At 38.8% G+C, this 21,499-nt stretch overlaps 2 protein-coding genes across 2 annotated transcripts; one reads left to right on the forward strand and one right to left on the reverse strand.

Moving 5' to 3' along the window:
* The first annotated feature begins 8,649 nt into the window (after positions 1–8,649).
* LOC145124141 (endoplasmic reticulum oxidoreductin-1-like) lies at positions 8,650–12,489 on the forward strand. The gene is made up of 10 exons (XM_079059370.1): positions 8,650–9,113; positions 9,636–9,767; positions 9,848–10,106; positions 10,168–10,278; positions 10,362–10,480; positions 10,549–10,653; positions 10,745–10,947; positions 11,406–11,529; positions 11,616–11,761; positions 11,844–12,489. Exons 1-10 carry the CDS (start codon positions 8,928–8,930, stop codon positions 11,899–11,901), a joined length of 1,443 nt encoding a protein of 480 aa, XP_078915496.1. The 5' UTR covers positions 8,650–8,927; the 3' UTR covers positions 11,902–12,489.
* Positions 12,042–17,258, reverse strand: FUG1 (Translation initiation factor 2, small GTP-binding protein). Its single transcript, XM_079059369.1, has 12 exons — positions 15,339–17,258; positions 15,215–15,247; positions 14,931–15,044; positions 14,714–14,863; positions 14,520–14,633; positions 14,362–14,424; positions 13,892–14,047; positions 13,720–13,785; positions 13,409–13,645; positions 13,029–13,304; positions 12,755–12,943; positions 12,042–12,649 (listed from the first exon to the last, which is right to left on the reverse strand). Exons 1-12 carry the CDS (start codon positions 16,779–16,781, stop codon positions 12,488–12,490), a joined length of 3,003 nt encoding a protein of 1,000 aa, XP_078915495.1. The 5' UTR covers positions 16,782–17,258; the 3' UTR covers positions 12,042–12,487.
* Between the last annotated feature and the right edge of the window lie 4,241 nt (positions 17,259–21,499).

Below are 21,499 nucleotides of genomic sequence, written 5' to 3' on the forward strand. Positions count from 1 at the left end.
AATCCCAAATTGCAAGCTGCTTGTGCACTTCCATTTGATGAAGTTGAATTATGGCAAGGTCAAGGTGGGCCCATGCTTAGGAAACAGATCCAAAATCGTCTGTCTATAGGATCAAGTGTTATGTATGATTAGCATACGCAAATGTTGCAGGGTTGGTGGAAGTTTCATGGATGAGTATATGTGTGAGCAGTCGGCCAAATGAGGAATGTGTAGCCATTTCCGAAGGACTGAGGATAGGGTGTGTGTGTATCCTAGTAGTTGTAATTATGTTTAGCAGGTGTGATGATCCTTGAAACAAATACGGGTAGGTTCGGAAGGTAATATGGGCTCGTACTACTGAAAGCACAAGACCCTTACGCGTAACAAAGAAGTCACAAACCCAAGGGTTTAAATTTGTATTGTGATTATAGCTATGTGTTTTGTGGCATTTCTGATATATTTTGGTTTATATTTAGTATGGTGTTTACGAGAGGATCAGGTTCCGGGTCTGGAGCGAGTGGGTAGGATAGTCCAGGTTTGACTGATGATCAGATTCAGGAGATCATCACTACTGAGGTGGCTGATGTTGTCCGGAGGTCGATGTCGGAGATGTTTGGGTCTATCAAGGCCGCTATGATTGAGTTGTTTGACGACTGCTACACTTCTCTTACTGAGGCTGCAACTGCTGCAGCCACCGCAACCATTGTTGTTGTGGGGATCTGAGGGTGGAGAGCTTTTCAGTATCGGGACTTTGATAATACGAAGCCCCCGGTGTTTGATGAAGTTCAGGATACGATCGTTGCGATGAGGTCGTTTTCTGATGTTGAGGGGTGTTTCTTTACATGCTCCTGCCCTGCTGACCAGAAGTTCAATTGCGCCATGAACCTTCTCCGGTTAGGGGCGAAAGATTGGTGGAGATTGGTGACTGGTTCGTACACTGCTGAGTACAGGGCTGCTGTGACTTGGGAGCAGAACTTTGAGATGTTTCGCATGAGGTATGTTCCGTTGGTTAAGAGAGGGGTCTGTTCTTACCTGAGTTTGCTGCTTTTGAGCAAGATCAGATGACTCGGTACTTGAGCATTCTCAAGATGGATATCCGCCAGTTTGTGTCCACCCAGCAATATGGTACTTTAGTTGAACTACAGGAGGCCGCAAGGAGGCGAGAGATTAAGATGGAGCTCCAAGTGAAGGAGTTGAGGCAGGCTCCTGTGCAATCACAGCCTGTGGTAAAGCGGTTCAAGCCCGCTGATTCGAGATCTGGGGGACAGAGGGGCCGCACTTGTGGCATGTGTGGTAAGGTTCATGAGGGTGTTTGTCGGTCTTCTTCTTCTGCACGCCACAATTGCGGTCGGGACAGACATTTTGTGAAGGACTGTCATCAGCAAGCTCCTTCGCTGAGCAGTAGGATTTCCTACCATTGTGAGCAGCTGGGCCACGTGAAGCCCAATGTCCCTTGCTTGCCGCCAGACCAACTCAGGCGCCCCAACTGTTACCCCGAGGATTATGGATGGATGTCAGGGTAGGGCGGAGCCCCCGAGGGCTCGAGGTCGTGATTTCTAGCACACTATAGAGGAGGCCAAGGCGGCGTCGGACGTCGTTAGTGGTATGTTTCTATTCATTATTTTGCCACTTATTTCATGGTATTCTTATGTTTATGTTTCTGTTAGGTACCTTCTTAGTGAATTCCTTGTCTGCCCTTGTGCTTTTCGACCCGGGTGTGAGTCGGTCCTTTGTATCTCAGACTTTTAGTATGGATTTTGATATGACTCCTGGGGAGTTAGGGTGTTTGTTGTGGGTTTCTATCGCCAACGAACATGAGATATTTGCATCGAGCGTTTATTAGGGTTGTGTTGTGGAGATTTTTGAGGTGCCTTATCCGATTGATCTAATTCCTATCCCCACAGGGGGGATGTGTGTGTGATAGTAGGGATATTGGTTTAGCAGATTCGGGGCTATGATCGACTGTGAGGGTCAGCGAGTGATAGTTCGAACCCCAAGTGGGGGAGAACTGGTTATCTATGGAGAGGGTAATAGGATTGGATCGGCTTTTTGTTCTATCTACAGAGCTCGTCAGTATCTGCAACATGGATGTATGGGTTACCTCGCTTATGTGATTGACACTCGGGTCGGGACCGAGGTTTCAGTTTCGTATGTACCAGTTGTTAGAGAGTTTGCTGATGCTTTCCCGGAGGAGTTACCCGGCGTGCCTCCCAAGAGGCAGGTTGAGTTCATGATTGATTTGATTCCCGGTGCGGCTTCGATTGCCAAGGCGTCGTACCGATTGGCACCGCCTGAGATGTAGGAGTTGTTTTCTCAGCTTCATGAGTTATTGGGCAAGTAGTTCATCAGACTGAGCAGTTCACCATAGGGAGCACCGATTTTATTCATCAAGAAGAAGGATGGTTCACACTAGATGTGCATTGATTACCAGGAGTTAAACAAGTTGGCGGTGAAAAACCGTTATCCCCTTCCATGGATTGATGACCTATTCGATCAGCTGCAGGGCGCGTAATGGTTCTCCAAGATCGACTTGAGGTCAGGGTATCATCAGATGAGGGTTAGGGAGGAGGACGTGGAGAAGACCGCGTTTCGGACTCGTTATGGCCACTACTAGTTCGTGGTGATGCCGTTTGGGCTCACCAATGCGCCTGCGGCATTTATGGATTTGATGAATCGGGTTTTCCGGCCGATGCTCGATCGATCAGTTATTATGATCATCGATGATATATTGGTATATTCGAAGACCATGGAGCAGCATGAGGAGCACCTTCACGAGTTTCTGGGAGTTTTGAGGTGGGAACGACTATATGCCAAGTTCTCGAAGTGTGAGTTTTGGTTACGAGAGGTTCAGTTCTTGGGACATTTCATCAACCAAGACGGGATTTTGGTTTACCCGGCCAAGATTGAGGACGTAATGCAGTGGGAGGTTCCGAAGTCTCCCTTAGAGATCAGGAGTTTCTTGGGTTTGGCAGGGTATTATCGGAGTGTAACAACCCAAAAATCCAGGGTAAAAATTTCATTTTTATTAGAGTCAAAACACAGATACCATTTAATCCAAACATTCCAAAAACATTGCTAATTAAAAACATTTATCAGATTTCATCCCAAAATCACATATTGCGGAAAACATGGGTGTGTGCGCTGCGATCAAGTCGGGCCCTTCCTTTTCAACCGACAATACCTGAAACGATAAACAAAACTGTAAGCACGAAGCTTAGTGAGTTCCCCAGAGCACACCCCACATAATCCACATAATCACATAAACCATATCAATCACATAAGCCATGCATATAACATATAGGGATGCCGTGGGCTCCCCCCAAGGTCTTACTCCAGGATGTCGTGGGCTCCCCCCAGGGTCTTACACCTATTTGCCATGAGCTCCCCCATGGTCTTTACCTGGAATGCCATGGGCTCCCCCACATGGTCTGATATCCAAGTACCATGGGCTCCCCCCATGGTGTTTACCTGGAATGCCATGGGCTCCCCCACAAGGTTTGATACCCAAGTGCCATGGGCTCCCCCATGGTCTTTACCTGGAATGTCATTGGCTCCCTCACATGGTCTGATATCCAAGTGACATGGGCTCCCCCCATGGTCTTTCATGCAAGTATCACAGAGACAACTAGCATACCACATAGCACATAACCAACTAGTATGCCACATATCACTAAATCAACTAGTATACCACATATCACAAAATGGGCCGCCCTTGGTGCCTTCGACCCATTGGTATGGTGAGGAGACTCACCTCGAATGCAGAAGCTTCCCGAATGAAATCCATAGTTGCTGGCCCGCCGACTTCCCGAGCTGTCACTACCAATCAATTTACCCAATTAGCAATTGGGCTCCCTTCTATAACCCTTAATCTATACATGGAGTAAAATGACCATTTTACCCCTGGCCAAGTATGATCCAAAACTAAGGCCCAAGCCCAAAACAAAAGCCCAACATTATAATGTCCATAAATCCATCAAATGGCCCAATTTTCCAAATTAGACCCCAACCCCTTGCGGGCCTTATCCTAAGCCCATAATATCCTTCATTATAATTTGGTTTAGTCCAAGCACCCCTTGGGACTAACTTGTCCAAAGTCAAAGGTCAAAGTCAACGCTCCGAGTTGACTTAACTCGTCGAGTCCACCCCAAAGTCAGAATCGCGATATTGTGATCCAACTCGTCGAGTTTTCTTACAACTCATCGAGTTCCTCCGTTCTTCAACAGGATCGGGGTAACCCCAACCCAACTCGTCGAGTTCTTCAGTCTGCCAAGCCACTTAATGCATTAAGCCCTTTTTTTATTGAATCCAAGGGTTCCAAACCTCAGATCCCTATCCTTAGGGATATCTAGAAGGGTAAAGTTTCCAACTTTACCCCCAAGGATCATCTAATAAGCTCTAAACCCAAACCCTAGCTCCCTTAAGGAGGGTTTTGACCCATTAAACCCTTAAACTCTCACTCCAATGTCCCAAAACACAGATCTGAGATCCTAAAGTGGTTTAATCACGTAAAGCTTCCATATTTACGTCCATGCATGCTTGTAACACTCTCTAAAATCCATTTTTGTCTTCATAATGGACATATTTCATGAATGGGACATGGAGGCTATTAAAGTTTGCAACTTTAATCCTTTAGAGGTCATGTAGGGGCCAGATCTACATCCTCAACCCCTGGAAACCTCTTTTCTTTGGATACTCAAGTCAAAGTCCCAAAACCAAGCCAAAACTACAAGAGATGAGATCTATTAAGCTACATGTCGAGGTTATGACTTTATACCTCAAAGATGTAGCCTTTGATGTAGAGTTTTCGGATCCAATATCACTCCTCCAAGCTTGATACTTCTCTCTTCAAGACTTCCTTCAAGAATCACTCTCAAGCTCTCAATACCCCATTAACAAGTGGGGAAAACGATCTAGGATTTCTTCTGGGCAAGGGAGGCTGGTAAGGAGGCCAGCCCTAGAAGTTAAGTCCTTTAAATAGGGTACAATGCCCAAAAAATTAGGGTTTCCATTTCCAGCGCCAACTCATCGAGTTGGGGCTCCCCAACTTGTCGAGTAGGTCCTCCAATCCATGTGGTTGGAAAGCTTTCTACTCGATGAGTTGGAGCCTCCCAACGCGTCGAGTTCCTTGCAATACTTTAAAATAAATTCATACCCTTTGGTCTAGAAACTCCAACTGAATACCCGAGCAACCAAGATACATTATCTAATTCCAACTGGGTCCAAAACCCAACTCCTCGAGGTTCTGAAGCCTGATAATGCCCAACCCTTTGATCACCAATTCAAAATGGGAACAATTCGTAACAAGATGTTACAACTCTCCCTACATGAATTAGATTTCGTCCTCGAAATCTGTTCTTACCTTCCCCATCACATCCAACAATCGGGTCAATATCTCCACAACCCGGAAATAATTACAGCCTTCCCAAGGTAACCAAAACCAACCCTAGAAGGACTCACCAAACCTGAAAAGAACGAACCTTAAAACCTTACAGAAAACCACCTCTATCTTTTCGAGACCCAAATTCTACATTGCCATGATTTCCCACCTGACTTCCCCCGCTAATACAACCCAATGAAAATCCTCAACGAAAACAACCAATCATCACGCGTCCATCGCCAACGGCTTATCCCGGTTCACTGAAACCATCCTCGAAATGGTTCTTTAAGCTCAGTGAAGAATGAACCCTTAATCTTTTGAATAAAACCCAATCCTTTCTCACCTAGATTCCAAAACCTACAGTCTCAATGGTCTGTCTCCCTGTCAGATATCTCGCACCAAACCGACACCATGACAACCACGTAGAGATTCGAACCAACAAACTTTTTCAAAGGAAATAAGGTTATTGGCCATATACAGCTACAGAACACTCATGCTCGACAGAAGGCTCAGATAATCCTTTGAGTAAAAGGTTCACCCCTGCAACGGTTAGACTCAGACGAGAGCTGCGCAACAGGGTCTGGTCAGCCACTCTGATATCACTTAATCCAACTGCAAACAACTTAGCATATACCCCGTATGACAAGCAACTCCACACACGGACCCCAAATCACTGAAACCACTCCAACTCATCTTGTTGCCACATAGTTGCTTTCCTTGAAAACAACCGGGACCTCCCTGGTCCCAACTTTTCTGCCAACTGTCCGGAACACCGGACACCTACCCAATTGTTGAGCCAAAATACACACACATAACAGCCTCGCGTGCCTTCCGAAAAGAATTCCGACTGGCAAGACTTGATCAAAAACACCTTGCTACCAAAACTTCTGTTAAAGGAACGAATATTACATGACTCATCGCAGCCTCATATCAAATACGATCACCAACTACCCATCTTTTCCATATTCAAACATATCGTGGCTCTATTACAGATAGAACCAGCCCGAGACACGTCAATGGCTTAAGCTACCATCGAACCAAACCCATTCATTACCCTGGAATCCTGCATTTGATGCCCTTGGCATATAGATGCCCCAAATCTCATCTCGCTGAAACGAAATCCTACATTGAACACGAGACCTTGCTTGATCCAAAATTTTCCAGTTGTCACAAAACTTATACTAGGACCTACCTTCTAGTATTGACAAATATAAGTGACCTATCTAATTCTGTATGAGGAACTACGTAACTTTTGGTTCTAGATTCGCCACTACACGATTACCCCTTTGCCACATAGGCCTTGACTAATCACTATTGGTTCATATGACCCTTTTTTCTATCTATCTATCTATCCCTCCCTCCTTCTCGCCCTCCCTCAGATCAGGCAACTCAAACTATATACATACACACATTTTTAATCAAAAACAAACAAAGACCCCCATTAATTCAAATGATACCTATATCTACAAAATAAACCCATATTTAAACCACAACTGCAAATTAGATTCAATCCAAAAGGAATAAGGAACTAGAATATTAATCCTTAAAATCAAACCTGATGAACCTCAAATCAGATTTAATGATCTAAAACCATAACCAAGTAAACCAAAAATTTGCTTTTCTACTTGATACATGTAATCAAAATAAACATGAAATCAATTCAATCCAGAGACTTGAAAGCTCCATGAAATCAAACCATGTTAACTTAAAACCCCCAAATCCAGAGAAGAGATGAACACAAACAGAAAATAAAAACCCAGAAAACCGCTCCACCTGCAACTCAGTCCCGATCACCTCAGCACCATCTCTAGTGAGAGAATCGATTGAAGTTTGGAACACCATTAGTGACGACATTTTCAGTGAGAGAGATGCGATAGAGATTTCAGATTGGGTTTTTTTGTATGTTTGTTACCGGTGTGGTGGAGATGGATCTTTGGTGGCGATGGTGAAGATAGATCTCAGCTGTTCTTCGTTTTCATGGGTTCAGACTTCATCTGGAGGGTAGATTGATTTCCCTTAGATCGGAATCTAGGGAAGCTAGCTGAGACTTCATTGATGAAGTCCTGTAACAGAGGTTTCTCTTTTGGAGATGAAGCTCTGCTCTGCAGTGGAGGTGGTGAGGAAGACGGAGTGAAGGGTAGAAAAAAGACCACGCAAGAATATCATCTTCTCCATACAAGATAATGAGAAAGATGTGGTAATAAAAGGAGTTACAGGAGGGAAAGAGGAGGGATCATCTGGGTTCGTTTTGTTTTTGAGAGAGAGAGAGAGGTGAAGTGGATTAAATTTATTTTTAATTAACTAAAAGTCACCTGCATCTATTAACCGGCTAAAAAATGTTAAGGGGACTAGGTAAACAGGTCACTAACCAATTTGTTCCCTTAAAAGACACGAAAAAAAAACTTTAGGGACTGAAGGGGTAAAGTCGAAATACATAATAGGGCTGTTGCGTCATTTTCCAAAAAAAAAAAGGTATACAAAAAGCAAGCCACATAAATTTGAAAATATCAAAAATTGGTCACCACATATCGATTTAGTACCAAATGGCTTCTAGCCTAGCGGTATCCGGTGTTGTCCTCCCTCCTTAAGGTCGATGGTTCAAATCTCGTTAGGGACATAGGTGGAGATTTAAGTGTAGTGTAGGTGTAGAATAGATTTTCCGTTCAAAATAATAATAATAATAATAATAATAATAATAATAATAAACATATCGATTTAGTTTCATTTAAATCATTAAAATTAAACTCAAATTGCTTCTAGCCCAGCGGTACCGGGTGTTGCCCTCCTCCTAGAGGTTGAGGGTTCAAGTCTCATTTGAGACATAGTTGATATTAGGTGTAATTTAGGAGTAGTGTAGATTTGTCGTTCCAAAAAAATGCTTAAAAGATAATTAATTACCAAATGTTTTCTAATCCAACAGAATTAAATGTTCTCATCTTTCATTGAGATCGGGGTTGAAGTCATGTGTGCGATATAGATGAAATCACGAATAATTAGATTATCAATATTCCAAAAAAATATATGAAAATAATTGATTGACCAAAAGTCTAAATTAAAATATACAAAAAATTGATCGCTATTAGTCTATAACAAATAATTTAATTAACTAAAATAGTATAATTGGCAAAGTTACTTTAAGGCCCGTATTTGAGGCCCATTAGGGAGATGAACTGGGCTTATTTGACAGACAAACTACTACTCCGTCAAAGGGGTGGGATTGGGTGGTGGTGAGGTGTACCGAACTCTTGCGTACACGTGCATACCCTGCAATTCTACTTTACACCTTTCACAATTGACATGGCCGTTTCCAGGACCTACGCCCTACGGGTTTCTTGTTCGAGAAGCTGCTTTCTGTCGTTGCGTCGTCGGCGTTTCAAATCAATCAACAGAAAAAAAGTGTATATCAAATTATCAATGCATACGGAAAAAAATATGTTCATAATTGGCGATTGAGACGATCAATTTTGGATCATTTCTTCACATACATACGCTAATTGTGCAAGAGAAGCTAGGGTTTTGTGGATTCTTGTTGATAGGGGTTTTTTAGGTCTGTAAAATCGAGTGATTGCTGATGGTGGATGTGGATGGTAAAGAGAACGAGGGTGGTAATGGCGATGATAAGAAGAAGAAGAACCGTCTAAGGATGCGGTGGGGAATTATCGGAGTTGTGATCACAGTTTTAGTTGCCGTATCTCTCAATCCTTGGCGGAATTCTCTCAATCTATCTCTCCTCCATAAATCGTACCTCTGTTCTGAGGTAATCTCTCGTTCTCTTCATATGCATGCATGCATTGATGTATCTATATGATTACGCAGACAATTACAGAGAAATTCAATAGCTTATGGAAGTAGTTAGATCGAGCTATAACTTAGTTTTTTATATCCATTGTATCATGTGAATTTTCGCTCTTTCCATCACCAATGTGTGTGAAATGATGTATGTGGCTCTTCTATTCAAAATTGTGGTTAAAGTTTGAGCTAATTGAACTCTATGATGGAGTTAGAACCTGATATGCTTTGATCTCTCGTTAACATACTTTTGAAATTCCTGCCATTGAAATGTGTCAGAAATTTATCAGACCTATTTCATTATGTTACAACCTGTTTCATACTTTCATCTATCTCCTTTTCAATTTCCAATGATCATTTGTGTCCCAAATCCCATTCCAACTAATTTGGGATAAAAGCCTCATTGTTATATCTTGCAAACCATAGTTACTCCACAAGTTTAAGAACTTGAAACTAATTTGGTTTGTTTAATCTTTCAATTTTTGAACAGGATACTTGTAAATACACAGGCCTCATTGAGGACTGCTGTTGCGACTTTGAAAGTGTTGATGATATTAATGGAGCAGTTCTCCATCCACTGTTACAAGAGCTTGTTACCACTCCCTTCTTCCGATACTTCAAGGTCTTTTTTTGACCTAAATTATGATTATAACTTTATAATCATGATCTATAATTCTACATACATGTATGTATCTCCAACAGGTTAAATTATGGTGTGATTGCCCTTTCTGGCCTGATGATGGGATGTGTAAAATGCGTGATTGCAATGTATGCGAGTGTCCAGAACATGAATTCCCAGAATCTTTTAAAACACCATCATTAAATGTTCTTCCAAAAGATGATCCTGTATGTCAAGAGGGAAAACCAGAAGCTACTGTGGATCGAACCCTAGATGACAAATCATTTAAAGGCTGGGTAGAAGTAGATAATCCATGGACTCATGATGATGAAACTGATAATGGTAATAATATAATTATTTAACTTTAACCATATTGGAGTTGACTTTTTTTGAAAATTTACAGAAGAAATGACGTATGTGAATCTGCAATTAAATCCCGAACATCATACTGGATACACGGGTCCATCAGCTAGAAGAATATGGGTTGCTATATACTCGGAACATTGTCCAAGATGTAAGTTAATTAATTGTTGGGGAGGGCATTTCCGTCATTTTACACCGAGAAGAGATAAATAGTGTTTTTTTTTTTAATAACAGATGCATATGGGGAGATGTGCCCAGAGAAGAAAGTACTATACAAGCTAATATCTGGTCTTCACTCCTCAATTTCAATCCACATAGCTGCTGATTATCTTCTTGACATAAAAAATAATAAGGTCATTTACGAAACTTTAAATCAGATTTATTATGAAAAAAATTAATTAATTAAATCATTTAATTACAGCGGGGTCCAAATCTTAAATTGATGCGTGACCGAGTCTTGAAACATCCTGATCGCGTGCAAAATCTTTACTTCACTTTTTTATTCATTCTTAGAGCTGTGACAAAAGTAAGTATTCCTTTTTAAACAAATTTTGAGATTCTTTTTTTTTTAAAGAAAAATAAATAATAATTAAATATGTGAGTTTTTGATGTTACAGGCAGGTGGTTACTTGGATGAGGCGGAGTATGATTCAGGGAACGATTTGGAGGATGTGAAAGCGGGAGAATTGATAAGAAGATTGGTACATAATCCCAAATTGCAAGCTGCATGTGCACTTCCATTTGATGAAGCTGAATTATGGCAAGGTCAAGGTGGGCCCATGCTCAGGCAACAGATCCAGAATCAATTTCTAAACATCAGGTTTCATCTTTAATTAATTCTCTACATACATACATACATACATACAAAACATTTCATGTCAAATAATTATTACAGCATCTCGAATGGGAGCTTATGTTAGAGGTTAATACTATTTGAAATTTGAAATAACTAATAAAGAGGTTATTAACTTATTACCATTGGGGCATATGACTTATTCCTTTTTTTTTTTTTTTTTTTTTTTAATTTACCACTCCATATTTATTAAGCACTTATTTTTATTTTTCTGTTTTGTACATTTAACCCTCTCCATTCACTTATTTCACTTGTTAGGGCTTTTTCACATATTTCACTCTATATTAAATTCTAGAGTAAATTACATTTTTCGTCCTTGTGGCATAGTGGTTTGTTCAGATTTGGTCCAAAAATAAATCTTTTTGCTTGTTTGATCCCTTTTGTATGACATTTTCACCTTTAAAATTTATTTGTACACGTGGCAGTGCATTGATGGACTGTGTGGGGTGTGAGAAGTGTCGTCTTTGGGGAAAACTTCAGATTCTTGGTATTGGAACGGCGTTAAAGATTCTGTTTTCTGTTAATGATAAGGGAAACCCAGACACACATGTAAGTATTTATATTTTTGTATTTTTATTTTTTTCAATTTTTCCCAAGAAAATGTTTGATTTTTATCTATCTATTTGTTTTTACAGTTGCTGTTACAAAGAAATGAAGTGATTGCTCTAGTTAATTTACTAAATCGGCTATCGGAATCTCTTATATTCGTTAATAAAATGGGGACTCCTCCTGCTAAAGAAATAATCAGTAGACCATGGGGATTCTCGTCAGTGGCTTATTGGTAATTTTTGTTACTAATTATTTATTTTTATTTTTTGGGGGTTTAACTGAAATGCTGTGAACTAACTGGTTTGGTTTTTCAGGTGGCCAAAATCTAACCAACAATTGTCATTGTCAACAAACACCACCGATCCATTTTGATAATGAGACAAGATCAAAGTGAAGATAAAAAAATTAGAGCAGCAAAATATTATAATTTGAGCTTGAATTTCATTTCTTTGGTTCTTTGGTATGTAACATCATTTTGTTTTGTTTTTTCCATCAGTTTTTGGAAGACACACTTTAAGAAGCATAAATGTATTCACTACTAGCAAAGAATATGGTTTTCAACATTCATCGAGTTCATGTCAAAAGACCAATACAAAAACACCAAAACATACGTTTGATCTAACAACACGATTCACATCAAAATATTTTCTTTCTACAACTTCTTCCCCATCATCATCATCATCATCATCATCATCATCATCATCATCTCATAGATTTTGATCATTGAATTCTCAATTTTGCCCCTCTTTACAAGCTTAACTTCTATTTTTATGTACATTGTAGTAGCATAAAGGTATAACACAAAACTAAATCAATTTTTTTTTCTGAGTCCTTGACATGGAGAGAGAAGTTGTTCATCATCATATGATTCGCACTAAAAAACTTGGATAATCTTTCTTGTAGGGGATTTTTTTTTTTTTTTTTTTTTTTTTTTTTTTTGTTATTGTGGAGTGGTTGGTTATATCTCGATTCCAGCTTCTTTAAAAGCAGCTGTCATTGTGGTTGATGCCTCTTCAAGTGTTCGCCTTTTTTGAATAGAATTGAAGGTCTCAATGTAATCACCTTCCTCCCATTCATTGAAATCATCAACTCCAATTCCACACTCTAGTCCCACATTCACCTGTTCAAACAAACCAAGAGTTTCACAAAAGGTTTTTGGAAAGAAAAGAATCCAACATAAACACTTATTAGATTATTAGATTATAAGAAGACTAGAAGCATATACCTCTTTAACATCCTCCTTGATTCGTCTCAAAGAATCAACAACACCAACATAAATAATCTTCCCTTTTCTCAAAACCCTAACCCCACAATCTTTTGTCACCTTCCCCTCAGTCACCATGCATCCAGCAATCCGCCCACTCCCGCTGCTAAACACCGCCCGCACCTCCGCGGCACCAAGCGGCACTTGATCCTACAAAAACCAAATCATCAAACAATGACACGAGGGAGGGTATAATGGTAATTTCACATGGTTACTTTTTTTTCTTTTTTTATACCTCAACGGTGTCTAGTAGGCCTTCCATTGCAGTTCTAACATCATCAATAAGATCATATATAACTTTGTAAAGACGTATCTCAACACCTTTTTGGTCTGCATAGCTTTTAACAGAACCCGGTGCTTTTACATTGAACCCAAATATAATCGCTTTACTAGCAATCGCCAGGTCAACATCACTATTGCTGACATCACCCGTTGCTTGTAAAATGAATTTCAAAGTCACATTATCTTGTGGGAGCTTCTGTAGGGCTTGTTTCACAGCTTCAATTGATCCCTAATCATCATTAAAAACAGTTTAAAATTGTTTTCTTTCATCACCTTATTTAAACAGAATGTGGATGCTTTAACAATAATAGTATATAGTAAAAGTAGTAATACCTGAAGATCGACTTTCATAACAATATTCAATTGATGCAAATCTAATCCAGAATTTTTGCCAGTTGTAACAGCAGAAGCAAAAGAAGAAAGAGTTATTCTTCCATCTCCAGCTTTTGCCAAAATTCGTTCATCTCTTAAAGAAATCGCGCGTTCTTCTGCTCTTTCACGTGCAATATCAAGAGAATCCACAACCTCAAATTCATCACCCGCAAATGGGACATTGTTTAATCCAATAACCTAAAAAAAGCATCCATCAAAAGTTTAATACTTTCTATAAATGGAAACGTTGTGATTTTCTTTTCAATTTATACCTGTACGGGTATCGAAGGTCCAGCTTTATCAACTCGTTTTCCACCATCATCAAATAAAGCTCGGACCTGAAAAACAAAATATTTCCCCAAAAGGGTAAGTTGTTAAGCCAATGAAAGTTTGAAAAAAATCAAAATTCAAGGTTAAAAATGTCATTTTTTATTTTTTACTAACCTTTCCAAAGGATTCACCACATACTACTACATCCCCTTTTTTTAGTGTTCCATTTTGAACTATAAAAGTGGCTACAGGTCCTTTTGACTTGTCAAGACCTGCCTCGATTACTGTGCCCTTTGCATTTCTATCAGGATTAGCCTTCAATTCTTGCAGCTAATATATCAAGAAAAAGAAAAGAGAATACAATTAAATACATAAATCAAGATAAATAAAGGTAATCCCTTGTTTTCTTCCATTAAAATACATAATAGTATATATAAAATATAGTAAATTACAAAAAATGGGCCTTGTGCTTTCTGATTTTTACCATGTTTAGTCGAAAATCAAAGCTTTTTTCAAATTTGGTCTTTATTTCAAGGTTCCAGGGACCAAAATCGATATGAAACCTTGAAATAAGGACCAAAACTGTAAAAAAAAAAAAACACTTTTGGACTAAGTCGTTTTTTCACTACATGATAAGTTTTTACCTCTGCAACAAGCATAGTGGTTTCCAACAACTCATCAACATTGAACCCTGTGAGAGCACTAATCTGTAATAAAACAATATTTTAGATAACAATAAGCATCGTGTAAAGGGTATTATAGTCAAAACATAAAGAACAAATTTCAGGCTTTTTTGTCCCACCTGAACCATAGGAACATCACCACCCCAATCTTCTGGTTGTACACCATTTACAGAAAGCTCCTGCATCACTTGGATTACTCTGTCTGCAGCTTCCTCCTTCTCAATCTTATCAATCTAAAACATTAACAAAAAAGTTTTAAGTTAAAATTTTAGTCAAATCTTTGACTAATTAAATCATATGATTCAATAAATACCTTGTTAATGGCAATAACTATTGGCACACCAGCTGCTTTTGCATGTGCAATTGCTTCAGCTGTTTGAGGGCGAATTCCATCATCAGCAGCCACTACAATTATAGCAATATCTGTAACCCTGGCTCCACGTGCTCTCATTGCACCAAATGCCTATAAAAATCAACACATTTAAACAAAATTGGAAATAAAAAAAAGATTTATTTACATTTAACATTACCTCATGTCCAGGGGTATCAAGAAAAACACATGGTCTCACAGTGCCATCAATAGGCACTTCAACTTTATATGCTCCTATTCCTTGTGTGATTCCACCAGCTTCAGAAGCTGCCACCTGTCATAAAAATAGTAATCAAGATCCAATCTTTAATCACATTTCATGTTATAAAGTCTATCTTTTTCGTTCTTTAATCATAAAGATCCAATCTTTATTTACATTTCATGTTATAAAGTCTATCTTTTTAGTTCTTTAATCATAAAGAAAGAATCTTGATCAAATTGTACCTTGGTTTTTCGGATAAAATCCAAAAGGGTTGTCTGTCATATACACAAAAAACAATATCAGCAAAAAAAAAAGTCTTTTAAAGAAATTAAACGATTTAAACCACTAACTATTACTTATTATTACCTTTCCATGATCAACATGACCCATGATTGTGAGAACAGGGGGTCTATCTTGTAAATGATCCAAGTCTTCTTCATCAAAAATTTCTTTCTTTTTAGCTTGTTCTGATATTTTAATGGGACCCACATCAATAACTTCCACATCATACTCCCTACAAACCATCTTCACCATTTCCTTATCAAGCTTCTGAACCCCATCAGGCTTAATACCCTTTGCATAAAGATGCCCTAATATTTCACCTTCACTCACAGCTAAATTATACGCCAGCTCATCAATCAGCATACCCTCTTCACTAACTTCCATGAGTTCTACCTTGACCGGTTCAGCTTCCCGAGCTGCCCGCATCCTAGCTGCTTTCCTACTAGCTTTACTCCACTTTCTTCCCTTTTTTGCCCCTGGAATTGAAACATCAAGCTCATCATCATGAATCCTATTATCTTGAACCATACGCCTACGGGTCCCACCAGCTGCCCCACTTCTCTTTCTGAAATCTTCCTTGAATTTTGTGGGACCCGAGGGTTTTCCTGGCTTAGGAGGTGATAAAACTGCTTGTGCCATTAAAGGGTCAACTGGTGGTCTTTTGGATGCAAATTTATCGATCAAAATCGGTCCACTTCTTTCCTTTTGTTTTGTACTAGGATCTTTTTCATCAGTACTAGGTTTTTCCTTTTCTTTTTCCAACACCCTTGGAGCAGCTCCTAAATCTTTCAAGATTGGTGATCTTTTGACAGGTGGTGATGCTGTCAATGGCTTTGCTTGTAACTTTGGTTGGAATCTTTGAGGTGGCTTAGCAACTTGTTGACTTTCAGCTTCCCCTGTTGACTCCATTTTCGGGATTTCTGGAATTTTCTCAATCTTTTTTGCTTCTTTCACAACTTTTTCTACATTAGCAACTGGATTCCCTTTTCTCCATACACTCTTCAGAGTCTTGGACTTCCCAACAGCTGAGTTGACTCGGTTGGCATCAGAATTGGTGTTTGTTCTCAAAGGGATTGATGGCTTTTTATTTGGGATTTCTGAGTTCTTGCTTGTTTCTAACTTTTCAGCCTTTTCCAACACCTCTCCTAATGACTCAATCACCTTATTTCTCTCTTCTTCATTCAACTTCTCCCTACCAGAACCATTTGAAACTTGTGCTATTTTAGGCTCGGGTGGTTTCAAGATAGGCCTTGTAGGCTTAAGTAAGAGATCAGAAGCATCGTCTTGGCTGCTTTTATTGGTGGCATTCAGTGATAGTGAAGTCCCTTGATCAGCGATGTAATCAGTAGTCACAGAATATTTACAAATCGAAACATACCTCCACCTTTTTCCGACCAAAAGGTTATGAAAACTGCAAGAACTATTGGGGAAATAAACTCTCCTAATTGATAAACGGGTCCCTTCCAATTGACCCGGAGAACAAGTGCAGGTACTTCCTAAACCCACTAACGAAGCAAAAGAAGCCATGATTGCACTCTATATAGACCCCAACATTACTTTCCTATCCTCAGAGACAATTTATCAAACACCTAGCCTGCAATGGCCTAATAACACCTTCACAGACTCTTACACACGAAAATACACTCTCCTTATACTCGTTTCGCTACAATTTGAGCACCAAATAGAAATGGGTAGATTATAAAACCTAAAGAACAGGGTTTTGAGCTCAACCGATAGTACGAAACACCCAGAAATTAAAAAAGATAAGAAATTTCGGAACAAACTAAAACCCCACAAGAGGATATGAAATCGTTACCTCTGAAAATTCGGGGGTTTCCGTTTTTTGTGGGTGGATTGGATATAGTTTGCAGACTCGTTACTGTGTATGTGGATTGTGGAGGGAAGAAGAAAGGGTATTGTGTTGTTAACCGTGTGGTTGTAGAGGAAAGGAGGAAGGGATGAAACCAAGGGTGTGTGTTGGCTCGGTGTTTGTGTGTGTGTGGCTAATTCTATGCCTCTCATCAAATGATAACATTACATGTGTCTGATAAGGTTTCAGGATTTCCTTTGTTTTCATCCTACCAAAAATACAAGTTGAAATTTCTTTACCTCAAAATCAAATATCTTTGCACTCATACTTTAGAATAATATTCAAACGTTTTGACTATTACAGCTTTTTAATTTTAATTGAAATTTGATGTAATTTTTGTATTATGCAGCGGGTTAAATGTATATTTATGTAATGATATTTTATAATTTTTAAATTTATTCAACAGAATAGTTTTATATGAAAGATAATTATAAGAATTGGTTATATATATATATATATATATATATATATATATATATATATATATATATATATATATAAATTGATGAAGAATATTAATTGTTTTATATATAAGATAATTCAAACACGTCATGTCATGAGGTAATTGGTTCACAATTGCATTATTTGTTAGCATATGTGAGGGTTATATTTTATATTCATCAATAGTTAGAGGTTGTTTCTGTAATTGATCCTAAGTAGCTAGGTTAATACGAACAATATTGTATTTTCTTTGATGGTTTCTATGGCATATCCAAACTTCATCTTCCTGATCTATTGGTATGTTTCAACTAAACATTGTTCTATCAATTTCTTTTCTTCTCGTGAATCGGTATTTACAGATACATTTTATCAAGCCCTAAACCCATCTTGAATGAAAACGACACAATTATTTTACTTACCTGAATCACTTTGTTAAATGAACCATAACTACACCGTCCCACTTACATACCACCCAATTAAATTAGCCACAATTCCATTTCAACCTATTTCATTACAAACCTGTTATGTTAAATTTCAAACTCAATCACCGACCCACTATCATTTTATTTACTCTCGATCACCCCATTTACTACTGTAACACCCTATTTCGAATCGTTTCATAATTTGAGGTCATAACCCGATGACCAATTATCATAAGGCTTTGGGCCTTGGGGAAAGAGAGGTTTAGACCCATTTGGTTGTGGATAATGTAGGTTGTGGGTACCGAGAGTTCAGTTTGTGCTTTGGAGCCCTATGGTATAATGGTAAAAGTGATGGTCCGGACCTTTCATGAATTAAGGATTTTAGTTCGAGGTGTTTTAAGTCAAAAGTAATTAAATAGGGTTGTAAAGCTCCTCATTACCTTTTCGTGGATATAAATATCATCGAAAACGGAGTTGGGACACAAGAGTTATGGCCATCAGAAGATAGAGTGGTAAGGGGCTTGCTGAGTACGCTGGCCGTACAAGGAATGTACGATGGGCGTACTGTTGGATTAGGTGTCTAAGCTCATAACTATAATTGGTATGTACTTGACCCGAGAGTAGCATGGTCCTTTTGGGTTGCCTTCATCAATGCAAATTGATAGGATTGACTTTTTAGAATAAGGTTATTTATGATTTATTAATATATTACAAGTATAATATATTAATATGAAATCATATTATTTAATTAGTATTGATCAATAATTAATTTGGAATTAATTTAGTGATCAAAAGAAACTAATTAAATATACGGGGACTGATTTGGTAAATCAATGATTCTTATAGTGTGGGCCAATGATCCATGGTTATTTGGGTGGGCTAAACCAACATGGATAGTCCATGAAGGTTAACCCATGGAGCCTAAGTAAGATGAAGAGTCATGGTGCATTAGGGTTTGCATGGATGTAACCCTAACACTTGTCACACTATAAATAGAACCCCCTAGAGCCAAAATCGGTTGCCACATACATTCTTGGAGAGTGTGAATCGATTTTGTGCTAAGCAACTTATTCTCTCAAGCCTCCTTTTGCACTTGGTGTTTGTGACACATTAGAGGCATCACATTTGAGGTACTAAAGCTTTTGAAGGCCAAGAAGTACAAGTCCTACTAAGAGGTAAGTTATTTTGTTCAATTCTATGCTAGTTAGGATGAATGATTTGGAAAATCAAATTGCATGTATAATTAGAGAAAACATAGATCCAAAGCATCTAGGGTTGCATGTGCACCATAAGGTTGTTAGAGTGCTCAAAACCCATCACGTACTTGGCTGGAGTAATCGTGAAGGCTCCTTCTCATACGTTGGACGTACGCAACTCAGTCTCAAACCCTAATTTAGGGTCTTGGACCCTATTTAAAGGCCTTAACTCATTCTCAAACCCTCTTATCTTCAGCCTCATCCCATTTAACCCTAAGTTCAAAACATTAGCCTCTCTTGTGTGAATTTCAAGTCTTTATGTGATTTTTGGTATGCATTGGAGAAAAAGGAGATCTTGTAAGAAGCATTGCTTAGCTTGGAGCTTGTGGTCCAAGCTCTAATCATCTTCATCAACTTCCAGGAGATATAAAGCTTCTAACTTGATGACTCTATGTGTTAGATCTAGTCTCGGGCTTGTTTTAGGTTTATTATGGTCCCTAGAGCCATCATTATGAGTATGAGCTACTCTAGGAGCTTAGAATGTTAGATCTTAGCATTTTTAAGGTTTTTAGTGCATAAAAATGTCACCTTGATGGTTTTTGATGAATCATGCTTAAGTTGGTGTTCGTATTATGGTTTAGATGGATAAAAATGGGTTTTGGGTCCCATTAAGACATGCAAATGAGTAAAGTTGGCGAAATTATGGATTAAGACCTTATTTAGAGGTTAGATCTGGTTTGGACGTTTAGGTCTTAAGCATTAGCCTTCATTCATTGTTTGATTCTTGGTCTTTTTGGAGAATTCTTGGTTTGAAGAAGAAAAAGGTGATCTTTTGGTGAGGCTTGCAAGGAATCATCATCATCATCACCTCACATTGTTTCTGGACCCTTGTAAGTGTCAAATCTTCCACCTTTATTACTATTTGTGGATAGATCTAAGTTTTGTCCCACTTTTATCCTTGATTGAGCAAGTTTGAATGAATGGAAACCATAAAGTTGACAACTTTATGGGTTATAAGGGTCTTTAGAGTGTCATGAAGTTCATATCTAGTGAATGGTTGAGTTTTGGATCCTTGCATGAAAGTTTGATGACCTTTTTCCACATTTTTTATCCAAATGAGATCTAGACATTTATTGGACGTACATGTCCATAAAGCGTCGACTTTTAAGAGTATTTTGGAGTTATGAGACCTTCTGGAAAGTTATAGGAAGAGGCTTAATGGAATAAGGACTTAAATCTTTGGATTTTGGCTTCAGATTGTGCTCACGACGTGAGACATGAGGTTTCACGACGTGACAGTAGAAGATCCCCCCCCCCATTTTCTGCTGATTTATCTAGGGCTCACGACGTAACTGAAGGTTGCTCACATCGTGAGGTCAGCTTTGATGGTTTTCCTTGACTGAGTTGGCTGGTTTGGGTCGAGGCGAGTGGAATCGGATCGAGTGGACTCTCACAACGTAACCAAGAGCTGATCACGACGTGAGGCTGAATAGTTGACATTATGGGTTGTTGACTTTGACTTTGACCTTTGAATTTTGACATGGGTTGACTTTTGTTCATGATGACCGATTTTAGTGTGTAGTCTAAGGTTGAACCTCGTATGTTGTGATAGGAGTGATGTAGCAACGGTTGCGAGGCTTTGAGTTGTGGTTTACCTGATACGTAAGACAAGTGAGTTTCTCCTCACTGTACTCGTGGGTCTACGGCACCAATGTCGACCCACTAGGTTATGTATCCTGGTATATAGGATGATGCTATGATGATTATATGTTAGATTGGTAAATCTGTATGATTACATGTACTTGCTAGTTATATGTTAATCTGTTATATATATATATATATATATATATATATATATATATATATATATATATATATATATATATATATATATATATATATCAACATAGTGTAGGTGAGTTGAGGTTGTACTGCTTTGTGTTGTCGGCCAACAAACCCGGGCAGTCCAATCGGGTGATTGTGGGCCAGTAACAATCCAATCGGGAGATTGTGGGCCATAATGGCAATCCAATCGGGAGATTGTAGGCCAGGGTAATTAAATCGGGAGACTGTGGACCCAACATGCAATATGTATATTTGTTTGGTTGTGTGTGGTACTTTGGAGGAAACTCACTAAGCTTTGGCTTACAGTCTAATTGTTGTGGTTTCAGGTATTTCAGAGGTCAAGGGCAGGGCAAAGGCTTGATCGTGCACATCATCCTGGATTTTATGTGTTTTGCGATTTTGGGATACTCTGATTCATGATAACGACCTTTGGAAACTATGTTTTGTAAACACTTATGGTTTTTTGATTGG

This window comes from Lactuca virosa, chromosome 7, assembly GCF_052849685.1.
Source record: "Lactuca virosa cultivar CGN04683 chromosome 7, Lactuca_virosa_CGN04683_v6, whole genome shotgun sequence".
In the NCBI taxonomy this organism is placed as follows: domain Eukaryota; kingdom Viridiplantae; phylum Streptophyta; class Magnoliopsida; order Asterales; family Asteraceae; genus Lactuca; species Lactuca virosa.